The 25798-nt window shown below is 38.2% G+C and overlaps 1 protein-coding gene across 6 annotated transcripts in view; it reads left to right on the top strand.

Annotated features, from left to right (window-relative positions):
• Nucleotides 1–25798, top strand: part of golga4 (golgin A4) — a 183124-nt gene that overhangs the window by 545 nt on the left and 156781 nt on the right. For 4 of the 6 annotated variants that reach the window (XM_072571049.1, XM_072571047.1, XM_072571045.1 and 1 more), the window contains exons 2-3: nt 7998–8093; nt 18315–18413. In XM_072571049.1, the coding sequence (XP_072427150.1) occupies nt 7998–8093; nt 18315–18413 (195 nt within the window). Of the gene's footprint in view, nt 1–7997; nt 8094–13593; nt 13950–18314; nt 18414–25798 lie in introns of all 6 variants that reach the window. The other 2 variants (XM_072571050.1, XM_072571048.1) reach the window with 2 other exon arrangements.

The following is a 25798-nucleotide window of genomic DNA, read 5'->3' as shown; positions in this document are numbered from 1 at the left end:
TATTGTTTGACAAAGCGTCAGCTCTTTTCTCTCCTTACAGATGCTGCCAGACCTGCTGAGATTTTCCAGCATTTTCTCTTTTGGTTTCAGATTCCAGCATCCGCAGTAATTTGCTTTTAAACTATTATAGTAATTGCTTTTAGGAGAGTATTTGGATGAAAATCTTCATCACGGTAACCCAGCTTAGTTGTGTGCTGTGAGATGACTTCGTTGGTGATATTGCTATTTTCACACGAGATACGTCTGGAAAACTGTCACTGTTCCTTTATTGATTTTCAATCCTGGGAGCCCAGTAGTGAAAAGGATTTACTTGCCTGTATTTGAATCACAGTATTAATTTTTTTTTCTAAATAAACCCCTTCAGATATGTTATGGTGTACATCTGGAGAAGTTGGGACTTGAACACAGGTTGACTGTCCCAGAGGAAGGGACACTAACATTGCACCACAAGACCCCACAAGTGTTTTTAAGGACCAGCTTATACTTCTATCCATCCAAGTAATGATATTTTCTAATCAACTTATTCACATGTTATAGCACACCCCTATGTAGAACTGGAACCTGGGTCTCCAGTTCAAGCATCACAAGCAACCTCTTTGAGTTACAGTCTAAACTGTTCTGCATTTGGCTTTGATTTGTTACTTCTCCCAGTGACCAGGGGTACTCAATAGTTAAATGAATTCACAACTTGAGATGATTAGCTTTTGGACACACAATGAGTTAAAGTATTGGGATAAGCAGCAGACTACAGACTGAGGTCAGAATATAATTCAAGTTATTGAAAAGGGTATGAGGCTTTGTGAATATTTTCTGCTGTTGCTTTTTGATCAGTGGGGATCTTGAGTGTTATGCTGTTAACTCTGTCATCACCAAGAGGAATGGGACACTTTTAATATTTCTTAGCGTTTCTCTGATTGGTCAACATATTGCTTTATTAATAATAGTGGAGTTCATGGCACCTTGTTGACAATTTCAATAGAATTGGGCAATTACCTAACAAAGCAAGAAAACTAATTTATAATTTTGTAACAAATTGAACTTCATTGGCTATTCAAGCTTTTTTATAAGATAAACTGCTATTTGGATTCTTTGCCTATGAATATAAAGTTACAAAATGCTTATGTACTTCACTTAGTGGTTGATTACAGCCTGTGCCTAACAAACCACCAGTTGGCTGTGCAGGTGTTAGGAATGCTGGATTAGTGTCAAGTTTAACTTGAAATTTTTAAATTTAAAGTGCTGATTTGATATTGCTATCTCTATACATATGGCTGTTGATATAATACTTTGAACCTGTTCGGAAACAAGTTGGACATATGTCAGAAACAGGCTAATTAAAGCGAAGCTGTTGCCACCTTCACCAAAAGTTAAACTTATTACGCATGGTTGTGTAATTATATATTCTGATTTTATCCTCTTGTGTGATGTCTGAAAATAGCTAAATTTGAAAGATAATTGAAATAACTGACTTATTACAACCAGCTTTACTAAGAACCTGGAACCTCATAAATCCCAGGAAGATTTAGCACCAGTATTGCTTCAGTTAGAAATGGAAACTAATAAAGGAAAGTGGATCTCTCAGTAGATGCATGACGAAGTAAATATTTAGCAAACTCGCTCAACTGGTTGTCTGTCATACCAGTAAATACATTTAGTAAGATGTGCAACTAAATTGTTTCACTTCAACTATGGGTCTACATTTAGATTAAACCAATGACACAGCTGTTTTATTTGTTTGCACTCTAATTTTCATATTTATTTGCCCACTCTTCTTGGCATTGAAGGATTCTCCATTGTTAAGATTTATCCACAATTCTTGGCTCAATTTAATTGTGAATTAAAAATTTACATCAGTAAAATGTGTATAAACTTGGCGCTCAACTTGTTGAGAGTCTCAATAAAATAAGCCTGAAGCTTCAGCTAAATAGATTGAGGAAAAGAGAGAACTTCCTAAGAGTAAATGAGATGAGTGCAGAAACCAATCAGTATTAACAATAACATAAAATATGAGAGCTAAAGATCATTCCAAAACCTGTAACACACTGCTCATACAACTGAGAAATAATTCACTGCTTTGGCCACTAGAATTGTAGAATTCTTAGAGGTTAGAATCCAAATTTGAGAGATTTACTGAGCTATTTCGCAATTTGACAAGGTATACTCAGTCTTCAATTCTCAATATGACTCTTGTACAAAACCTATATTTAGTAATATCCAAGGTTGCTCTTTCCCATGCATGGATAATTGTTTGGACAAAGATATCCAGACCAAATACTGCTAGCAACTTTCAAGGAAAACGTTATTCTGGTAAATTGGGAAGTTCATACAAACTTCAAGTTTTTGATAATTTTCTTCAAGGTTCCCCATGGGAGACTGATTAGCAAGGTTAGATCTCATGGGATACAGGGAGAGCTAGCCATTTGGATACAGAACTGGCTCAAAGGTAGAAGACAGAGGGTGGTGGTGGAGGGTTGTTTTTCAGACTGGAGGCCTGTGACCAGTGGAGTGCCACAAGGATTGGTGCTGGGTCCTCTACTTTTTGTCATTTACATAAATGATTTGGATGCGAGCATAAGAGATACAGTTAGTAAGTTGCAGATTACACCAAAATTGGAAGTGTGGTGGACAGCGAAGAGGGTTACCTCAGATTACAACAAGATTTGGACCAGATGGGCTAACGGACTGAGAAGTGGCAGATGGAGTTTAATTCAGATAAATGCAAAGTCTTTTCCCTGGGATTGGGGAGTCCAGACTAGAGGGCATAGGTTTAGGGTGAGAGGGGAAAGATATAAAAGAGACCTAAGGGGCAACCTTTCACGCAGAGGGTGGTACGTGAATGGAATGAGCTGCCATGAGACAAGTACAGTTGCAACATTTAAGAGGCATTTGTATGGGTATATGAATAGGAAGGGTTTGGAGGGATATGGGGCGGGTGCTGGTAGGTGGGACTAGATTGGGTTGAGATATCTGGTCGGCATGGACGGGTTGGACCGAAGGGTCTGTTTCCATGCTGTACATCTCTATGACTCTTATGAAACCAGGCAGACAAGAAGCTGTCCACAATATGATGGTACTTTCAGTATTATGTTTGGATTTTTGTCATATGAATTGCTTTTGATTTGTTGTTGGTACTTGATTTTAAAATTTGTTAAAAATTTGAGGATCCATCTTAAAAGACAGAATCGTATGCATGATCTTATTCAAAGATTATTTTGAGTTTGAGAAGGAAAAAGAAAAAACACTTGAAAGCTCACTGCTTATTTGGATTTCATTACTCCTGTGCAGTCAACAGGAACTGCCAGGTTTTGTGGTCAACTGTCAATGCAAGTAAATTAAAAGTTGCAATGACCTTGTTCAATGAGTTGGCGAGACTCAGTTCAGAACAATAGTGTAATATTCCTGTACTGTTTCCCAAACTCTACCAATAGTAGTTCTGAGGTTATAAGTGGGTATCACCCCAAAACAATTTTCTCTGACAACACAGGGCAAAAGATCAGCTGCTAATGGCTAGTCTGTGATCCTTCAAGCCAATAACAAAGTAGAAAAATGAACAATTCGGTTAAGTGCAGAAGCGTTTGCAGTGTGATGCTCTTTGATTGACTAAATTCACATGTAGTAAGATGACAGTTGTCAGTGCACAGTCATATACTTGTTGGTGTCATTGTACATTGTGGACACATTCTGTGTAATTCTACATAACGTGTCCAATGTAGTTTGTTATGAAGAATTGCAGATTTGACGCAACAGGTCCAGGGCAATGTTATGACCCCCATAAAACTCCCCACATGCTATTGCTTCTAATTCCATCACGATATTCTTCAATTCTTCTCTCCCTCAACTTTAACTAGCTTTGTCTTTCATGCATTTGTGCTGTTCCTGTCACCTGTTCTTGGTGGTGTGATTTCTATTTTCTAATTATTTACTGAGTTGAATGACGCCCCATCGACACTTCAGTGTTAGATTCTGGGAATCATCACTCGACTATTATACGCTGGATTGTTTGCGACTGAAACTGAGCAGCTTAGTTAACAAGTTTCTCTCAAATTCCCTTACGCTGTTGTTTGTAATTATCTTATATTTATGGCACCAACTTCACATCTTACCTGCAGGTGGAGACGCATCATATACCTTCATCCTATTAATACCCAAAGGATTTGAATATTTTTATCCTTATCACAGCAAATAACCTAATGGCATATGCAGTCTAAGCCCACTAGTGAAAAATGACCACAGTGTAATATTCTTGTCGTCTGCCATCAACTCTGTGCCAGTGCATGATGAACCAAGTGAGATGAGAAAAGTTGGGGGAAAATTGGTACATTATTTTAAAGGTGTTGTGTTCAGTCTTTCAATAGTGTTCCACCATGAGATTTGATTTTGCTGCATATAATATGCTCGAAGGAAATTATTTTGCTGAATTAATCTGTTTCTCAATGACAGTGACAATGTCCATTACACATATAATTTGTTAAATTGATCTATTCAACTTGTCATGCTATAACTATGTTTTATGGCTCAATATATACAATTTTCATACGTATTTCAACACATTTTAAAGCACATTCTCACATCACACATTGAGTTTTCTGTTCTACAAGTTGCAAGCTTTAAGGAGTAAAGCTGGGGCCTTGAAGATTTTCAGAAGTCAGCTAAAATATTTGTGTTTATTCCTTTAACTTGGTTGTGCACTAAATCAAATTGGCAGTTAAGTTTTATTGTGCCAAATGGTCTATTAGAAGAAATAATGAAACAAACATTTCCAAAAGGAGGCGAACCTTTGAATCACAAGTGGTAATTATCTGGTGGGCATGTCACTTGGTTATTTGTGCACGTCACTTAATAATAGCAATGAAATAATGTAAGACTGTTGCTGTCTGTTTCATGCTGTCCTAATTGATGAACCCATCCCAAATTCATTGATCATTCAGGTCTTATCCATTTTTAAATCCCTCCATGGTATTTTGCACGTTATCTCTCCAACCTCTTGCAGCACTATATTTCTTCCCACCTCCCTCAACAAGTTTGTTCCTGTGACTTTGACCTTTTGCATATCCCTCCCTTTTGTGCAGTTTCATTGTTAACAGAGCAGAGAGATACCTCTGACTTTAACTATCAGAAAATCTTTCCTAAACCTTAATGTCATTCCTTGACATAATTTAAAAACATTCAGAATTGAAGGGCAAGCCTGGTAGGTGAGTACTTTACATCAGTGTTTACTGTGGAGAATGATATGGAAGATAGAGTATATGGGGAAATAAATAGCAATATCTTGAAAATGTACTTTTAAAGAGGAGGATGTGCTGGCTGTCTTAAAATGCATAAAGGTGGATAAACTCCTGTCACCTGATCACTGTACCCTAGAACTCTGTGGGAAGCTAGGGAAGTGATTGCTGGGCACCTTGCTAAGATATTTGTATCATCGATAACCACATGTGAGGTGCTGGAAGATTGGAGGTTGTCTAACGTGGTCCAACTATTTATGAAAGGTAGTAAGAACAAGCCAGGGAATTATAGATCGGTGAGCCTGACAACAGTGGTGGCATGTTGTTGGAGAGAATCCTAAGGGGCAGGATTTAGATGTGTTTAGAAGGGCATGGACAAATGGGGATAGTCAGTATGGCTTTGTGCTTCGGAAATAATGTCTATCTAACATAATTGAGTTTTTTTGAAGAAGTCATGAAGAGGATTGTTGAGGGCAGAGCAGTGGATGTGATCTATATGACATAGTAAGGCATTCAACAAGATTCTTCATGGGAGACTGGTTAGCAAAGTTAGACCTCATGGAATACAGGGAGAATTAGCCATTTGGATAACGAACTGGTTCGAAGGTGGGGGGGGAGGGGGGCGGGTGGTGGTGGGGGTGTTGCTTTTCAGACTGGAGACCTGTGACTAGCGGTGTGCTACAAGGATCAGTGCTGGGTTCACTACTTTTCATCATTTATCTAAATGTCTCAGATGTGGACATAGAAGATATCGTTAGTAAGTTTGCAGAGGACACCAAAACTGGAGGTATAGTTGATAGCGAAGAAGATCATCTCAAGTATAACGGAATCTTGATCAGATGGGCCAGTAGGCTGAGGAGTGGCAGACGGTGTTTAATTTAGATAAATGCGAAGTGTTACGTTTTGGAAAAGCAAATCTTAGCAGGACTTGTACACTTAATGATAAGGTCCTCGGCGGTGTCGTTGAACAAAGAGAGTGCAGGTTCACAGTTCCTTGAAAGCAGAGTTGCAGGTAGATAGGATAGTGAAGAAGGCATTTTAGTATGCTTTCCTTTATTGCTCAGACCATTGAGTATAGGAGTTGGGAGGTCATGTTTTTGAGTCGTGTGTACAAGACACAATTCTGTCCCAGTTCTGCTAATGTTGGAGGGAGTTAATGTTGAAGTGCTGAATCATATGCTTCTCAGGTGGGCAGCTTTAACCTGGAAGGTGTCAAGCTTCTTGCATGCTGTTGGAGCTGTATCTATCCAGCCATGTGTAGAGTATGTCATAATGTTCTTGACTCATGCCTTGTTGATGGGTGGCAGGATTTGGGCAATCAAAACCTGAATTCCTCCTCACAAAATTTCCGGCCTTACACTGGATTTCGCAATCATGGTATTTGCAGTGCTGGCAGTTAAGTTTCTCATCAGTCATAACCCCAGGGTTTTGGTGGTGTAGTTGAGATTGGGAGTTTGAGGGTGAAAGGATGTGGGGGGATTGGGTAGGTTCTCTCTCATTGTAGATCATCATTTCCTGACATTTAATTGGCATGAATATTATCTCTTTGAAAGTTTCAGCCTGAATGTTGTCCCAAGTTTCACTGTATGTGGGCAACAACTTTCAGAAGCAGAGCCTTCATCAGTGAACATTCTCACGTTTGACTTGAAATAAAGGAAAGGGCATTGGTGAAGTATCTGAAGGTGATTCAGCTATGGATTATATGCTGAAGAAGTCTCGTAACAATGTCCTATTTGCCATCTTGTCCCCTCACTATCCTTTTGCTGTACCTCCGTCTTTTCCTGACAGTTTTCACTTCCTTGTAGCTTTGTATTGTCAGCAAATTTAGCTCCATTACTCTTTGTCTAAGTCATTGATAGAGATTGTAAATATCTGAGGCCCGAATACAACATTCCATTAGTTCCATCCTGCTAATATAAAATGCCTTATTTCACACTCTATGTCCATTAACCAGTCCTTTGTTTATGTCAATATATAATTCCTATCTCCTTGAACACCTATTTGGCCTGTTAGCCTTTTCTGCAGTAGCTTATTAAATGTCTTTTTGAAATCCATATCAATATATACCAAACTATATCCATGTAATATATATCAAAAAAACTATAATCAGTTTGTCAAACCACCCAGACTTGGCTGGACAATTTTGCCCATCGGAAGGTAAAACCTACCAGGAATCAGGACATCAGAAAGGTCCAAATGTACAGCAGTGCTAAACATAACTATGTTTGCTGCTGTTGTAATCAGAAGATCAGGGCCAGAGTTCATGTTTGCTCAAAATTTCTTTCTCCTCATGTGCTTTTGTAAATGTCTGTGCATATGAATTAAGAGGAGATATAAACCATTGAGCCCTTCAAGTCTGCTCTGCCATTCACTAAGATTATGACTGAACCTATTTATTTCAGATTTTCAACCATTGTATTTTGATTTTGGATATTGTGTGATGGACAACAATTGACATTAAGATGTGGCTGGCATGTTGTAGCAAGTAAATCTTGTAGGTTATGTTAGGAAAGATTCATGAAATTGGAATGTACCAACAACAAACAAAAGATACATTTGAGGTCAATAACTTTGTGTGAAAATTATAATTATGTATTTGATATGAATCATCCTTCAATGTAGTTCTTACACTTGGTCAATGAATAAATCTTGACATTGTTTTAAAAAAAATACAAAAACAATTGGACAACAGAAACAAAAATTCCATGGTTTGGTGTGTGAGATTTTTAAAGTTTTTTTTAGATTTTGAAAACAGCCTCTTTTCTTTCCCCATAGGCTTCTCCAAAGTCAACTCCACCTTCAACAGGAAATAGAAGCCACACCTCTTCCTTGTCAGGTCAACACAATGAAGGCACTTTAGGTGACAGAGAGGTAAATTTAAGTGTAAATATGAGTGACCAAGTGTGAATCAAAGAACATTTTTCATTTACCTGATTAGTTGTTAAAATATTCCAGGATGGGGGGGAAACTAATTTTAATAGGCTGCATCACTACTTTTCCCTTCTCTGGAAACACCATAGCCATGATTTCGATGTAAACCCTTGTTAATTCAGATACTTAACTATTTGTTTTGTTCCACAATTTTCTTCTTTGTTTTGCAATATTAGAACATTGATTATGTAGTGGAAAGTGGAACAGTACTCAATTTGTAAGAATGTTGTTGAGAACAGTCCATCAGTTTAAATGTTAACACCAAGTTTTAAGAACAAAAATGCTGGAAATATACAAGAGGTCATGACGCAACTGTAGAGAGAAAAACAATGAACATTTCGGGTCACTGACCTTTCATTGTGTTTTCTGCTTCATTTTCAGGAAGTAGTTGCATTAAAATAGCCAACGGCTACCAAAATGTGCAAACCAATCTGATAAGTTTTCAATTAAGTCTAATTGAAGACTGCATCATGGATATGTTGGCTTCATTTTTGGCAGTTACTAAGTATTTTGAGTCAGATTTAAGATTTTTCATTTATTTCAGAAATGTGAGAGTCCATATGGTTGTACATCTGATCCCTGATGCAAGATGTAATTACCTCTTTATTTAATTCACATTTTAGGATCTTTATAATAAAGTGAGGTAGAGTGTTTGTGCCTTCTTGAGCTCTAAATAGTTCCTTGTTAATGAGTTCCTTGCCCAAGGAGCTCACTACATTTTGAAGGCTTATTCTAATTTAATTCTTAGGAAGTTTTTGTCTTTATTTCATGAATTTTCTGCTTCAATTCCTGTGTGTGCCACAAATTGTTTAAGAAGCCTGTTTGGAGTAATTTGCCTTCTGTAACTAAATATTCAGAATTATTCATTCGCAAAGATAATCTTTGGTGCATCTACCTTTTAAAATTAGTCTGAAGATGAAATTATTAAACGCCTCACTTCTGGATTTTTGCAGAAGGTTGGCTATGAATATACAGAGGACAAAAGAATAATGGAGCAAGTTAAATTAACTACCCTTGGTCAGAATGGCATTATAACATTTTGCTGATAATTTTACAAAGATGCCTTAGGTGTCACTACATTGAGTGAAAACTAAATCCTGTTCATATTAGAGATTTGACATTGGTGTGCCTGTAACTTTGCATATTGTTTGGTACTTGAGTTGGGATTCCAGGAAAAGAGATTTTGTGGCTGATTTCATCTTAATTTGAATATTTCCAGACAAAAATTATTGGAATCTGAACCCTTCAACTGCCAAGTGTTTATATTGCATGATACCAAACTGTTTCTGACACAACTGGAGTAATAGAGCACAGAATGAAATGCTTCGGTCCAACCAGTCCATTCCAAACATAATCCCAAACTAAACGAGTCCCACATCCCTGCTCCTGGTCAATATACCCCCAAGCCTTTCCTATTCACGTATCTATCCAAATGTCTTTTAAACGTTGTAATGTACCTGCACCTACCACTGCCCCAGGAAGTTCATTCCACAGACAAACCACCGTCTGTGTAAAAAATATTTGCCTCTTATGTCTTTTTCAAACATCTGTCCTCTCCCTTTACAAATGTGACCCCTAATCTTGGAATCCCTCACCCTAGAGAAAAGACAATTACCATTAACTCTATCTATGCCTCTCATTATTTTATGAACTTCTTTCAGGCCACCTTTCAACCTCCTACACTCTAATAAAAAAAGTCTTTCCAGCTTTTCTTCAGAACTCAAACCATCAGTTCTGAGGAAGAGTCACGAGGACCCAAACCATTAACTCTGATTTCTCTCAACAGGAAGCTTTCAGACCAGCTAAATCACTCCAGTAGTTTCTGACCTTCCATACCCAGCAACATCCTGGTAAATCTCTTCAGAACTGTCTCCATCTTGATAATATGCTTTCTATAACTGGGCAACCAAAACTGGACACAGTATTCTAGAAGAGGCCTCACCAATGTTCTGTACAACCTCAATATGGCTTCCCAACTCCTAAAATCAAAGGTCTGAGCAATGAAGGCAAGCATGCCAAGTGTCTTTTTAACCACCCTGTCTATATGTGACGCAAACTTCAAAGATTTATGTACCTGCACCCCTAGGTCCCTCTGTTCTAAAGCACTACCCAAAGTCTTGCCATTAATTGTATAAGCCCTACCTTTGTTTGTTGTACCAAAATGCAATACCTCATATTTTTCAGCCCATTGATCCATGTAATCTTAGAAAACTATCAATGTCGATTGTGCCACCAATTTTGGTGTCGTCTGCAAACTCACTAGTCATGCCTTCTATGTTCTCATCCAAATCATTTATATAATGACAAATAAAAGAGGACCTATAATTAGTCACTTCGAAACACAACTGGTCACAGGCCTCGAGTGTGAAAAGCAACCCTCCACCATTACCCTCTGTCTCTGGTCATTAAGGCAATTATGTATCCAGTTGCAAGGTCACTCTGAATCCATGTGATCCAACTTTACTAATTATTCTATCATGTAGAACCATGTCTAAGGCATTACTGTAATCCAACTAAACAACATCTACAGCTCTGCCATCATCAACCTTTTTGCTATCTTACTCACAAAACTCAACGATTTGCTTCACACAGAACCATGCTGACTATCCCTAATAAATTTTTTTAACCTCCAACAATTTATTCACAACTAAAGTCAGACTCACAGGTCTATAGTTTCCCCTCTTTCCTTTTACAACTTTTCCTCCAGTCTTTAGGGTACCTCACCCATAGTTATAGATGATACAAATATTTCTCAAGGTATCTCGTAATTTCTTCCCTTAATTTTCACAATGTTCTGGGATGCTTAGATCAAGTTCTGGAGATTTATCCACCTTTATTCTTTAAGACCTCACGAATGTTCTCTCTGTAATGTGAACTCTTTGTAAAACATCAACATTTATTTCTCTACTTCCTCTTGACTCCATTTCTTTCTCCACAGTAAAAACTGATGCGAAATATTTATTTAGTATCTCTCCTCTTTCCTGGACTTCAACACAAAGATGACCTCTTTGATCTTTAAGAGGTGCTACCCTCTCTCTCGTTAACCTCTTGCTGTTCATGTATTTGTAGAAATTTTTTGGATTATCCTTAACCTTATCTGCCAATGCTATCTCTCATGCCGTCTTTCCCAATTTCTTTCTTAAGAATGCCCTTATACAATCTGTATTGATTAAGAGATTCAATTGAACCAAGTTGTCCATGCCTAGAATAAGAATTTATTTTATTCTTGACTAGAACCTCAATGTCTTTATTCATCCATTGCTCCTTAATCTTACCAGCCTTATCCTTCACTCTGAGAGTAACAAAATACCTCTGATTCTAGTCATTGCACTCTTGAATGACTCCCACTTGTCAGATGTCCTTTTATCTGTGAACAGTCTACTCCAACCAATTATTGAAAGTTCTTATATCATTAAAATTTGCCTTATATCAATTCAAAAAGTTTAACTTTTATGGAAGGCTTATTGTTTTTCATAACCAATTTGAAACTCATAGAATTATAATCGTGAGACCCAAAGTGTTCCCTCACTTTTCTTTCAATCACCTGCCCTGTCTATTGGTCAAAAGAAGGTCTAGCTTTGCTCCTTCTCTTGTAGGAGCACCTACATATTGATAAAGAAAATTTTCTTGAACACATTTGCCGAATTCTTCACCATCCAAACCTTGAATGCTATGGTAACCCCAGTTCATGTTTGGAAAATTAAAATCCCTCATTACTGCAACCTTATTATGCTCACGTATATTTGCGATCTCCTTACATATGTTTTTCTCAATTTCCCTCTTATTATTGGGGGCTAATAATACAATCCAATCAAAGTGATCTTTGCTTTCTTATATGTAATTTCTATCGATTATAGTTTCACTGATTGATCATTCAGAAATATCTTCCCTAGTTACAGCAGTAGTGTATTCTTTAATCAAAAACGATACCATTGAAATAAATGCAATTTAATTCTTCAGAGTTACTACATACTCTGACTCTCTTGTTTTTCTTTTCTAATTGACATGCTCTCCTCACAGTCAGAACCTTCCCCATCATTCCTTCTGTTTACACCACTAAGAATTCCTCTACTCCCCGTCTCTATCAGTGTAAAGTTTCCTTTAAGAAAATGAGCAAATCTCCCTGCTAAGATATTGGTCACTTTCCAGTTTGTTTTTAAACAGGTCTTTTCTATCCTAAAATACTTCAAATTCTCCAAAAACCTGAACAATGCACCAGCTCTTCATCCATTGATGTATTTCCATTAACGTTTTGTCCCTTCCCTCTTTGAAGTTTGGCGCTGGGAGTAAACCAGAAATTTGTACTTAATAAGGTTTTTTGTAATCTTCTACCTAACCTCTTAAATTCACTCTGTGCTGTTTTAATCGTTTCCCTAAAACTGTCATCCCTACCAATATGCACGTGAATTTCTGGTTTCTAAATCTCATCTTTAAAAATATGCTTGAAACATTTAGAGATGTCCTTAATCATAGCACTCGAAAAACATAAACTATCCTAAATTTATGCTCACTGCCACAGAATCTCCTGTCTATGCCCCTGACAGGAGATTCCTCTATAACAATTCTTTAGAAGCGTGCTTCTGAATTATATGTACATATAGCAAGGCAGTCGGAGAAGAGAAAGGAAGCCATTGCATATGTTTTCAGAAGTTCACTTTATCAGGTTTAGGATCAAATGAACTGGCACTATTGCCTGTGGGAAGAAATCTCAAATCCATGCTCCCAGCTTCAGGTCAGGAGGAGATCTTTAGAATTGCAATGTGATCAATTGCTCGTTCAGCCTTTTTAATGAATTAATATGTTTGCTGATGTTATTGATTTATGCATTTTGAGGCAATGATTATGTTACAAATAAAATACCGTTGGTTAAATACCTGTTCACTGATCTGTAATTTTGCACCTTTTATGTATTTTTTGCCTTTTACCTTTTTTGCAAAACTTAGAGATTTGGTTATGTCTTCGTGAATCATCTGATTTAAACTGGGTTATTTTTCCACAAACTTATTGCAGAACAATGTATAGTATGAGACTGTGTTTGGTGACTGGTTTGAGGAATTGGAGATAGTTGCTAATTATTGTACAATATTAACTAAACATTAGTTGTATTATAATTATCAATGACTGCTAAGTATATCTGATTGAAACGTGTAAAATTCTAACAGAGCTTGAAGGTCCCCATGCAGGGAAGATGCTTTCCCTGGATGGAAATCCTAGAACCAGGGGTCACAGTCTCAGAAGGGGTTGAAACAGAAGAGGGAAGAATCCCCCACAACTACCAGAAGAAAGTGAGGATTGTAGATGTTGGAGGTCAGAGTTGAGAGTGTGGTGCTGGAAAACACAGCAGGTCAGGCAGCATCTGAGGAGCAGGAGAATCGATGTTTCGGCAAAAGTCTTTCACCAGGAATGAAGCTCCATTCTGATCTGATCTGTGTTTTTCCAGCACCACACCCCACAATTACCGTCAGGACAAGAACCACTGCACCAAGAACAATCCTCACAGCCATTGCTAACCTCCATCGACCGTCCATGAACCACAGGCTCAACAACCAAAGACACCCGAGAGCACCAACACCAACCTGATCAACACCCCTGACCTCGTGCAGCGTCTAAGATTAAGACCCATTTGCAAGAACCACCAGCAATAAGGAAAATTGACCCAACAGATCCAAACATGTCATAGTGCATCAGCTGGCACAGCCCAGACTGAAGACCGACAGTGTACCAAGTCCTCAAAAGAGCACCGGCGCCAGCAAGCGAGAACAGCAACCTGCACTTCAAAATCATGTTGTTCCGGTGGTGAGCGCAATTTCATGTCGACCCTAAAATCCAACTAGTTAGCAGGAAGGAGGGTTGGCATCAGTGCAGGGCATTCCAAGGTCAGGAAGGTCTCTTTATTCACATGCTTGAGATTATATTACTGTTCTGTGTGTCGCAGTAAATAACTTGTTTAACTAATAGATTTAGAAATTAACCTTCAGAAAGTAAGGAGGCTTGGGGATATAGGGAAACCTGGCTGTCTGCTTACAGAATTGGCTGGCCCAATTGGTGGTTGTTGATGGAAAGTATTCAACCTGGAGTTTGGTGACCAATGGTGTTCCGCAGGGCTCAGTTCTGGGAACTCTGTTTTTTGTGATTTTTATAAACGACTTGGATGAGGGACTGGAAGGGTGGGTGAGTAAATTTGCTGTTGACACAAAGGTTGGTGGAGTGGTGGATAGTGTGGAGGGCTGTTGAAGGTTGCAGTGGGACATTGACAGGATGCAGAGTTGGGCTGATAAATGGCAGATGGCATTCAACCTGGAAAAGTGTGAAGTGATTCATTTTGGATGGTCGAATTTGAAGGCAGAATGCAGGGTTAAAGGCAAGATTCTTGGCAGTGTGGAGAAACAGAAGAATCTTGGGGTCCATGTCCATAGATCCCTCAAAGTTTCCACCCAAGTTGGTAATGTTGTTAAGAAGGTGTATGGTGTGTTGGCTTTCATTAGCAGGGGTATTGAGTTTTAGAGCCACGAGGTCATGCTGCAGCTCTGGAGAGCCCTGGTTAGAGCACATTTGGAATATTGTGTTCAGTTCTGGTCACCTCATTGTAGGAAGGATGTGGAAGCTTCAGAGAGGATGCAGAGGAGATTTTTCCGGATGCTGCCTGGACTGCAGGGCATGTCTTATGAAGGAAGGTTGAGGGAGCTAGGGGTTTTCTCATTGGAGCGAAAAAGGATGGGAGAGGTGACTTAATAGAGGTGTACAAGGTGATGAGAGGCATAGATAAGAGTGGATAGCCTGAGACTTTTTCCCAGGGTGGAAATGGCTATCATGGGGGGGGCATCATTTTCAGGTGATTGGAGGAAGGGTTAGGGGAGATGTCAGGGGTAAATTTGTTATACAGAGTGGTGGGTGCATGGAAGCACTGCCACTGGTGGTAGTAGAGTCAGAGACATTAGGGACATTTAAGTGACTCTTGGATAGGAACATGGTTGATAGTACAATAGAGTACGTAGGTTAGTTTGGTCTTGGAGTAGGATAAAAAGTCGGCACAACATCAAGGACTGAAGGGCCTCTACTGTGCTGTACTGTTCTATGAGGAGAGATTCCTTCACTTAAAAGAACCTGTGGAATTTTCTGCTGAATATATTCAAGAAATAGATTTTGTTTAAATTGTAAATGTATCAAAGGGTAATGGGTAGAAAGTGGAATACATATTGAGATAGCAGATCATGCTTGATCATATGAAATGGTGGAGCAGGGTTGAAGGACCAACTGGCCTATTTCTCATGTTTTCTATGTTTCTAGGTCATGAAATCTGACTAAGGACACTTTCTGTTGAAATGATGCAAGCTTGCATTAAAACTCTGTAGTATTGACAAGCTGATATTCTATTTAAGGTGATAGTGTTCTACCAAAATAATTAGTGGATGCAGCTTAATTTGGATTGTTTTCCATAATGAAGAAGTATTGTATACACACATGCATCTTATACACTTGTTGTGATGGGGTATTTTGTTTTGTCAAACTTTTTAAATTTTTGCTGAGAATTATTTTTGGGAGAGATAATTCACTGCTACCTTTCAATTCAGTGAATTTGTTGGAACATGACAAACTCTGCAAATTTGTTAACACACTTGAATTGAGTTGTGTCATCTTATGCTCATATTGAATTGTACAAAACAAATGTTTAGTTTCATGAATCTTGAAAAGAGGTCCCATCTTTATCTTCATTGTAAATACATTTTTGAAATTTAAACTTCCGCTTTGTGTCCAAATAATTTATTTTTAAAGTTTTGTTCTATATGTTTAGATTGTAGGAACTAAGAGTGATAAAGCATTTATTCACTGTTACTTGTGGTGTATATTGGGAACTTATATAACAATTCTAAATGTCAAAACTCTTCTTTTACTCAAGACTTGACTGACTGAACCTTTACCTCATTTAAGTTTAAAATGTTTTGCTTTCAGTAATTCTGAGTTAGTTATTGTCACAGGGTGAAATGTTTCAGTGGAAAGAAACTTGGGATAAATAGGCAAGCAAGATATAAATGAGTTTGAATGAAGCTGAGCAAATTTGATCAACAATACAGAATCAATTCAGACATTAATTGATTAGGCTGAAGAGGAAAGAAGTATAAGTTGTCAAGGGATAAAGACAATTGGGTGGCAAAAGAAAACGGTAGGAGAACAAAATTAATGAGTTACATTAGATTATGTCAATATTTCAATGTTTTGTGACTTAAGTGTAACCAACTGAGTATCTGATTGTGTACACAATATCAATATACTGGCAGTGCAGACTAAGTTGAATTTTAATTTGAATATCAGAAGACCACTTAACTGGGAAATTTCTGGTCACGTGTTTAAATATTTTATTCAATTTTCTGTGTCATTTCTACTAAGATAATTTAAATAATTTCTGTTAAGTCATGAAGTTGACAACAAAAGTCTTCAATGGCTTTCTTTTTTCTCAACAACAATTTTATGCTCATTTAAGTAAGGCTGTCTGTCCAGACAAATATTTTCTGAATTTTACATCTTTGGTGTTCTATAAATGACCCAAACAACCTCAACAGTTCTGTACAATGGTGTACTTGTTCAGCATCTATTGTTCTGATGTGGTTATTACAGAACAATGATTATTGTAGTCTTCGAAATAAGAAAGAGTATTACTGCTAAGTCTGATTGCATTTCCGTTTCACCAAATATGCAATGAAATCCACGGATGCCATTTGAAGAATGGGAATCCCAAGTATTTTCTTTCTTTTCTATTGGGCTTGAAACTAAAAAGAAATACAGTTGTTGGTACCTTACAGAAGTTAAGATAGCAGAGGTCAAGGATTGAATCTGGAATCTTCCTGGTCTTTATGGTTCACTAAGTAATTCATAATGAATTGTATGCTTGACTTGGAGTTTTTTCTGAATAATTGTATTCTTCCAGTCACCCCCTTTTACTCCAAGTTATGTATTTTATCTTTTGTTACAATTTGGACTTATGAATCGAGAAAGTTAAAGTCTAATGCACATTTTACAATTCTAGATTAAATGGGTAATATTTGTTTTTTATTGTATTACTTAAAATCTATATTTCTGTACCCTATAATGTGCTTGTCAAAGCTTTTATAATTTACTGTAAACACTCCCTTCTTTGTCCATACTTCTGGCATCTTACCGTGCTGTATGGAATGCTGTATGATGATTGGCCTAAAATCTGTGTTGGTGGCTAATGTTTGAGCAATTTGTGTGTGTATCTACAACACATGGATTGCAGTGTTCTAAGAAGGTGACCACTGTCACAATCTCAAGACAATTGACTATGGGCAATAAATACTGACCTAGCCAGTAGTGCCCACATCCTATGAAAGAATAAATGATGAAAATTAACTGTTGATTCCAGTTGAATCTTTTTGTTAAATTATGGAACAATTAGGTTTTGCCTTTTTGACATATTGAACATGAATTTGTCAAGTACCCTAGTCACATTAGATGCTAATGTGGCCTGCAATTTTTGATGTTAGCTACAAGTAGTCTGTCTTTATTTTAAACAAAGCTCTCCTATAAACAAGGTATAACTTTGTTAGACACTGTTGTTGGAAATGAATCTTCGATATTGAGGGTTTATTTAGCTGATGGAAAAAACATGTTCTGAAATTAGCAACAAATTAAGGCACATTTGAAAAACTGGAAGAACTGTGGATGCTGGAAATTAGAAGCAAAAGCAGAAATTGCTGCAAAAACTCAGCAGGTCTGTTAACATCAGTGGAGAGAAACCAGAGTTAGCATTTTGAGTCCAGTCGCCCTTCTTCAGAAGTGTCGTGAAGAAGGGTCTCTGGATCCGAAACATTAACTCTGATTCCTCTCTGTAGGTGCTGCTAGACCTGCTGAGTTTTTGCAGCAATTTCTGTTTCTCTAAGATAAATTTGAGATTTGTTGAGGAAACTGCTCCATAATTAATAAAGACTATGGTGAATTGCTCCAAAGATGAAAAAGAATTTTATTTGCCATGGCATTGCTTTCCTCCCAAGGATGCATTTTCAAATAGATGTACTGTGGAGCTACATTAAGTCTGAACCTTCCTATGTGAAGAATCTAATTTTAACAGTCTACCTGTGACCAGTGACATGAATCATTTCCTCTAAGTATTTTTTTTGTTTCCTTTTCTGCTTGGGAATGAAACAGCTGTTGGCCGAGATGATAGCAGAGCCTGCTTTTCTCTCTGAGTATACTATCTTTGCTCTGGAAAGCACCAAACGGTCAAAAGTGCAGAATATCAATGTGGTGAGTCCTCCCGCCCCTCCAACAATGCCATTGGCAGGGTAGGAGAAGTGTTTCGCAAGAGAAGATTGTGCCGCTTGCTGCTTGCATTTATTTTCAAAGCCATTTACCACTTAACCCTGAATTTATCTAGGGGTTTCATTAAAAGATGAGAAAAGCTCATACCAGCTTGGGAAACAGAACCTGGCTTAGAAATATATAAATAATTCGCTGATGTTGTCTCATAATTCAAATTACGTTCTGTTTGACGGAAATCCTTCAGTCCATGTTCCGAACATGCAAGCATTCAACAAATAATGAAACCCTTAGACATTCAAAGTAGGCTTTGCTCTAAGTCCTCGCAAGGTATTGCTCCCTGTAATTGGCTGCTGTAACTAATACCTAAATATGTGTTTTACAATATTAAAAGCAAAGGTTATCTCTTCATGTTAACAGTCATAGTATTACATCAGTTCTGCATTTTTGATTAAACTTGAGCCGACTGACCTCAAAGTGGAATATAGTACATTTAAATTAGGTATTTGTTTTTGTCATATTCATCCAGTCTGTTGAAGGTTGTAAAAATAAATAACTTGCAATACATAAACATATCTGTTGTCATTTAATGCCTATAAAATCTGCCTCCCTCAAAAACAAGGGCAGTGGATGCATTGAATACCACCACATTCAGGTTTTGTATGCCATTCTGAACTGTAACTGTAATGCTGTTCCTTTGTTGCTGGGTCCAAATCCTAGAATACGCTTTCTTGAATACTGGATTTACTTAGGCTATGTGGAATGCAGCAGTTGAAGAAGGCAACTCATCCCCACCACCTCAACAGCACTGGGGATGAGCAACAGGTTTTGCCAGATATGCTTACCACCCAGGAATGAGCATCAAAGAGAATCATTGTCAGGAAACATCTCCTACCAAAACGTACAGTGGAAATCATGAACTTGCACAACAAAAACTTGTTGTGGCCAGGTCAGTTTGAAGCTAAAGTCACTCAAAAAATTGATTTTCGTTGTCTTGAAGGTTTCAGAGTCATGGTAGCACATTAGCTTTGATGTATTTGAACAGCAAGACAGTCTTGATGTACTTGATTTGTTCTTAGCAATTTCTTGCCAAATTAATCAGAAAAAAGTCTCTCCAAGTCGGTCACTGTTAAAAACAATCTCAGGAGTGTCTCAAACAAAAGAAGTTTATAACCAGTCATGTGATTTTGAGGAAACTTTGTTTGAAAAAAATGTCCATTGATCACAATAAACTTTGTGTGTCCACAAACTGGATATAAGTTTTAGATTGTGGAAAAATTGCTGTAAGTCCTCCAAGCAACATCATTGCATGAGAATGTGCATTGTGAGGGTTATGTCCATTGCATTATGGACCAGACCAAGCCTCCCTCATATATATCAAGGAGATAGCCTAGACACTAACATTTATCTTACTTAAAGGTAAGTATAAGACGCTGTGTTCCAGATCTAATTCGATTGATTATACTACTTGGATTTAAGCAAAGGACACTTTATCTTACCCTGTGGTTAAAGTACAAGAATTGGTTTAACTTAACTCTATTGGAAAATTTAACAGAATAATATTATTTAACTACCAAACAGTAACTGTTCCAGTGTAGTAGCATCCCATAAACACACCCTTGACAAAGTTAAATTAAGTCAAATAGATTGTCTCACATGCAAGTCTGGCAGCAGAGAGAACTCCAACTTTTAACTGTAACAGAGAAATGAATAACAACGTCCACGTTCAGCTTCAAGACCCCAGCAACGACTGAAAGCTAAACTATGACCTAGTTCCATGGGAGCCTGACTGCGCCCATTCATGCTGCTTCTATTGTTTCAATCTTTTAATAAAAACCCAAGGCCTTACAAGCTGTTTACGAACTTGGAGGAGACAGCTTGTCAACACTGACTCAAAATCTCTTCAACACAGACAGACAAAATACACCTCTTAATACCATAATATCATCACAATTGGTTATAGTGTGATTTGTGTACGCCAGTCAGTTTGGAAGAGAACATAGAGAAATGATGAATTGGAATTCTTGGAGGAGAAGAAAAGGAGAGAAATGTCAGTATTTGTTATATTTGTAAGGTGCACGCAGGGAAAGGCAGGAGGTTCTTGAGAAACATGATGAGCAACAAAGAACAAAGCTGTGGAAGTTAATTCCTAGAGATTATCCACAAAGGTATGGATACAGTATTAAGTACTGCATATATTGAGCAGCAAACTTTTTATTAACTCTCACCTATCGGACCAGGAGTCTGCTGGTTGAACAAATATTCCAGTTGATCAAGGACCACCATTAATGTAAAAACTAAATAATGCAGGTGGGATATCACTGTTGTACTGTATTTACAGCATAAATTGCTTAAATAGTGGTGCAACTTTGCCTGAAACACAAGTTACGAGCAGAGAGCCTTCTCACTCTCTCCTTCAATGACCACTTGGAAATTGCGATTAAATGGTAAAGTTCAAGGATTTCAGGTATATCATTTTTGCGGGTTTTATTGAGAATGCAAGTTCATAAGGTGCTAATTAAAACAAAGTTTGTTGTATTTGAAATATAAATTGAAAAGTTTTAGATGATGTATTGCAAAGAATAAACTAGTTTTGTTTTTCAATGTGAAACTATATTGTTTGCTCATGGATTATGAAAAGCATGTCACCTTTGCAGAAGCTGGATTGGATACATTTGTGAGACTGGCAGGCACCATGTGCCTTTGGGTTAGAAAGAAGATCAGCTGAATAACAGCAATGAGCACAAAAAGAAGATCTGAGGCAAGCAAAACACCAAAATCCAACTAATTAGCGGCTAAAATTAGGATTACTGCAGTCAGCAGCTTGATTCCGTCACCAGAAACCAAGAGACCTAAAAGAAGGCTATCCCATACCACTCTTGTTGCTTGGATTCTTAGAATCTGAACCACAGAATCTGTTCATTTTTGCCTATATATTCCACCCATGATATTACCTTAAAACTGTTGTGTCTACCCTAGATTTTGAATAAATGTGCGCGTATTTGAATTTAGTAAGAGTTTGGTCTTCCTTTGTATGTTAGCAATTGATAATCTATTTTGTTACTTGTCATGGAATGTTTATCAGAATAAATATATAGTTTTTGTTCATTGATGGAACCTGAGATGAGTTTTGTTTATTTCAGATAGTGATTTAAGTTAGGCAAATTATCCATCTTAGTGATTACATTAGTCGTTTATTTTCATTTGTAATGACTAATGGAGCGTCAGGGCGTGATTTCCAGCTCATACTTGCCCACGGTCATGACAAGAGCTCACGAGTAGTTGATGTCACTCAACCAGTCTTGAAATATCACAGCTGCTCACATGTGCCTAGAATCTCAAGGGTGCTGAATTCACCACAAACCAACCACTGATCTGTGGGCAATCTAAGCCAACCAGGATTCTTACCCAACAGTTATACGCATCTCATGTTTATGGGCTAGGCAATGTTACAAGGCTCAAATTCACAGTTCACATCTTGCTCAAACTGGCAGTTGTTCACCTATGACAGGTCTTCCAAATACATTGGATGAAAATCAGTATCAAATTTCTTCTTCGTTGTAGCACTAACTAAACAGAGGAGCGTTAAGCTTACCTGCATGTTTTAATAGAATTTATAGTCGAAGAAGAGAACTGCATGCTAGATAGCTAATCCTCCTTATTCTAATTCTCCCTCAAGCCACAGTCTTTTTTGATTTAAAAGTTGACTATGGCATAAGCATGCACTTCTTGCTTTTCCCTCTCCCCTCTTCACAACCTTAGCATGTATCTCTTTTACTTTCAGCTGTCCAAAAATGACACCCTGCCCATGAAGTAGAAGAAGAGTCAGTAGGTAATGATGAGCAAAATACACTATCGCTGGACTTCATACAGTCAGATAACAGGATACAGGAACAATTTGCACGTGCTGAGTTAGTGAGCACAAGTGGACTAGGGCAAGGCAAAGGGCAAGGATGATGTCTGAGTCAGCTGATGAAGATCAAGGCTGCACAGGATTTGTAGTGTAGAGAACTCTGAGAACTTCAAGGCAGGCTACAGTAAAAGACTGATGGTACACACATACAAATGTTAGACATGTTGGGAAGGCTGCATTCATTGTTGAGCATGGAGCAATTTGACACCAACTTGACATTTGCTTTGTTCAGTTTGCAATCTATTCTTCAGATTAAGGAATTGGAGCTCAAATCCATCTACCTTGTGGAACTAACCATGATGTGGCTTTTGTTGCAGTACAGACAACAGCTACCTAATGTTGGGTCTCCACTGAGGGTAGATGCTCAAAATGGTGGTAATGTGGGTCTGGATACCAGTATTAAAGTATGCTTCCAAGTTGTTTCAGCAGTTTTGCAATATATCCTTCAACAAATTATTTGGATTGGTGATATGCTGGTCCTGACAATTATGGCTGTATGAAACACAAACTTGATGTTAGATTTACAATGTTTGCGTTTCATCCATTTCCATTCTGTCAGCACCCTTGCTCTTGCCTTACAGTTTAGTGGATTAGAAGATTACCACTACCATTCTTTCTCTCTCTTTCCCACACTCACTCCACACTCTCACTCGTTCTACCAACCACTTTATGGCGAGGTGATGCATTCGATTGTCATATCTTCACAATTCAGAGCAATTCAAGATTATTCTTCTAAGTCCATGGATAATCTTCTCTACAGAAAGTCAGCAGCTTCCACCAACTATCTTCCTTTCACTTGTGTTTGGTAGGAGTTCCAGGGCAGGCAAAGGCATATGGAAGACCAGCATGGAAGAAATGTATCATGCCATATTACACAAAAGTTAATTATCAAGATTTAATACCTACATTTGGTGTATTTTATGATTGTTTCTATTTTAGTATTGTGACCAAGAGGATGCTGTGATCAGGGACAATAGGGAGTGTTAAACTGTTTGGTCATTAGATAATTGGAGTTAAGGTCATTGGTATCACATTGGAATTTGTTCTTTACAGATAGATGGCCGCTTTGTGCAAATGCTAAAATGCAATATATCCCTTTTCTATCTTTCCGTTGCTTTCTCATTCTTGTCACCTTCTGTTCTCTACTTCTCCGCTTCTTGATATCTGATGGCAAGTTTATGCCCCCTGTGTACTTCAGAGCTCTTGTCAAGTGGTACAAGTAACAGGATCATTTTAGGACATTAGTGATCTCTTCTATCAAATTCCTTGCAGCAATATGTCTCACTGTATACGGGCAAGACATAGATTGTGAACCAGTCTAATGAAATATGTCATCAGAAGATAGCCATTGTCACCCTTATCCACTTTGATTTGACATGATGGCTGGAGTGGCATACTGCTGCAGATTGGACATATTGTGATGACTGCCAGGATACGGGATATTGACTTGCATGATGTGTTAATTAATGTCTCATCAGCTGCTCATTTCAGGAAATGTGATACTTGTTAGCTTAACTGGTTTGCAAAATTTGCATCAGGTGCACACAAAAGCTGCATGCTTACAATCAATAGCAACCTGTAATCTTTACAGACCTGAACTGCACCTGATTCTCTTTGGCAAAAAGAAATGAAATGAAGTGTTGCTAATCGTACAGTATTTTCAGTTGTCTTTAGATGATTAGCAGTATCTGGTGTTCACATGAGCCCTTAGAAACAGATACATCCTAAGGTTATGGTTGTTGTGTTACAAGGCGGCACAGTGGTTAGCACTGCTGCCTCACAGCGCCAGAGGACCCGTGTTCATTTCCCGCCTCAGGCAAATGACTGTGTGGAGTTTGCACATTCTCCTCGTGTCTGCGTGGGTTTCCTCCGGGTGCTCCGGTTTCCTTCCACGGTCCAAAGATGTGCAGGTCAGATGAATTGGCTATGCTAAATTGTCTGTCGTGTTCGGTGAAGGGGTAAATGTATGGGTGGGTTGCGCTTCGGTGGGTCGGTGTGGACTTGTTAGGCCGAAGGGCCTGGTTCCACACTAAGTAATCTAATCTAATATATGCTTGTAATATATCTTTAAATAAATTTTAAAATGTGGTTTTGCTCCAAAATGGCTCTAATTCTGTCTTACATGACTGGCTTTGTAGAATTGACGTTATATCTCTTTGAAAAGGTCTACTGTAACCTTTGTGCAATTTGCAGAATGTTGCTACTATCTCCAGCAGGAGTCTGGGAGTAGCCATGTACATTTAGGCTTACTGATAGCTCCACGGTAGGTGGTATTGTGTTCCTTTCATTGTTCTGAAATTAGAGTTATAGCTAAGGTAATTGGCAGCATTGATTTATTGTTGTCTCATGTCCCACGATACAGTGAAAAGTGTTCTTCACATGTTACACAGACATCTGTACAACATACTCAATATACTAAGTACATCAGAATAGCAGAATAGAGTGCAGAATATCGATGTACAGTCATAGAGATGGTGTAGAGAGAGAGATCAGAATTAACATTTGAACAGCAGGGAATAAGTTGTCCTTGAATCTGCTCATAAGTGTATTCAAACTTGGATATTTTCTGACCGCTGGAGGAGGGTGGAAAAGAGGAAAGCCTGAGTGGGAGTACTCTGAGATTATGCTGTTGCTTTCCTGAGACATTGAGAAGAATAGATTGGGTCAATGGCTGGAAGGCTGGTTTGCATGATGCACTGGGCTGTGTTTATGACTCTCTGTAGTGTTTTGCGCTCTTAGGAAGAACAGTTGCCATACCATGCTGTACTGTATCCTGATGGGATGCTTTTATGGTGCATCTGTAAAAACTGGGAGGAGTCCTTGTGGACATGCCAAATTTCTTTATCCTCCTGAAGAAGTTGAGACTTGGTGCTTTTTTGACTGTCATGTCAACATGGGCAGACCAGGGCAGGTTATTTAGTGCTGATTTCCCCAATGAAGTGAAGATGTGTCAAACATTGGTTATTGTTGAATTCAGGCATGCAAATTAATCCCTTAATGGTCTGGGTGCATGCAGATAGAGTGCCCTGTCATGAGTCTTTGTGAGAAGAAAGGAGGTGATGATTTGATCAGGGTAGCCATGATAATACAGGTTAGTTTGATACACCCTATCTCAGCATCAATCTTACACAGTGAGCAAATGGCTTGAGATCCTATTCATGAGGTTGCCAGTGTGATTTACGTTGTAGCACCATACACTAAATTGATCAGCAGTGTGCTGCAAGCCTCATCAATGCCTTCACTCCCTCTTGGCATAACTATTGCAATACATGTCTGGCTGATTTCCCACATTCTGCACCCCTAAACTTGAAGTGATTCAATGTCGCTGTCTTAGATTGCAGCAACTCCTATTTCCTCACCACAAGCAACATTTTGATTTTACTCCACACATCGTTGTTTTCAGGTCCCTTTGTAGCTTTGCCCCTCCTGATCTCTCTCAACTCCTCCAAGATTAGATTAT

This window comes from Chiloscyllium punctatum, chromosome 5 (genome assembly GCF_047496795.1).
Source record: "Chiloscyllium punctatum isolate Juve2018m chromosome 5, sChiPun1.3, whole genome shotgun sequence".
NCBI classification, from domain to species: Eukaryota; Metazoa; Chordata; class Chondrichthyes; order Orectolobiformes; family Hemiscylliidae; genus Chiloscyllium; species Chiloscyllium punctatum.
Note: the sequence above shows the minus strand (reverse complement) of the source record. Positions and strands in the feature narration are given on the sequence as shown.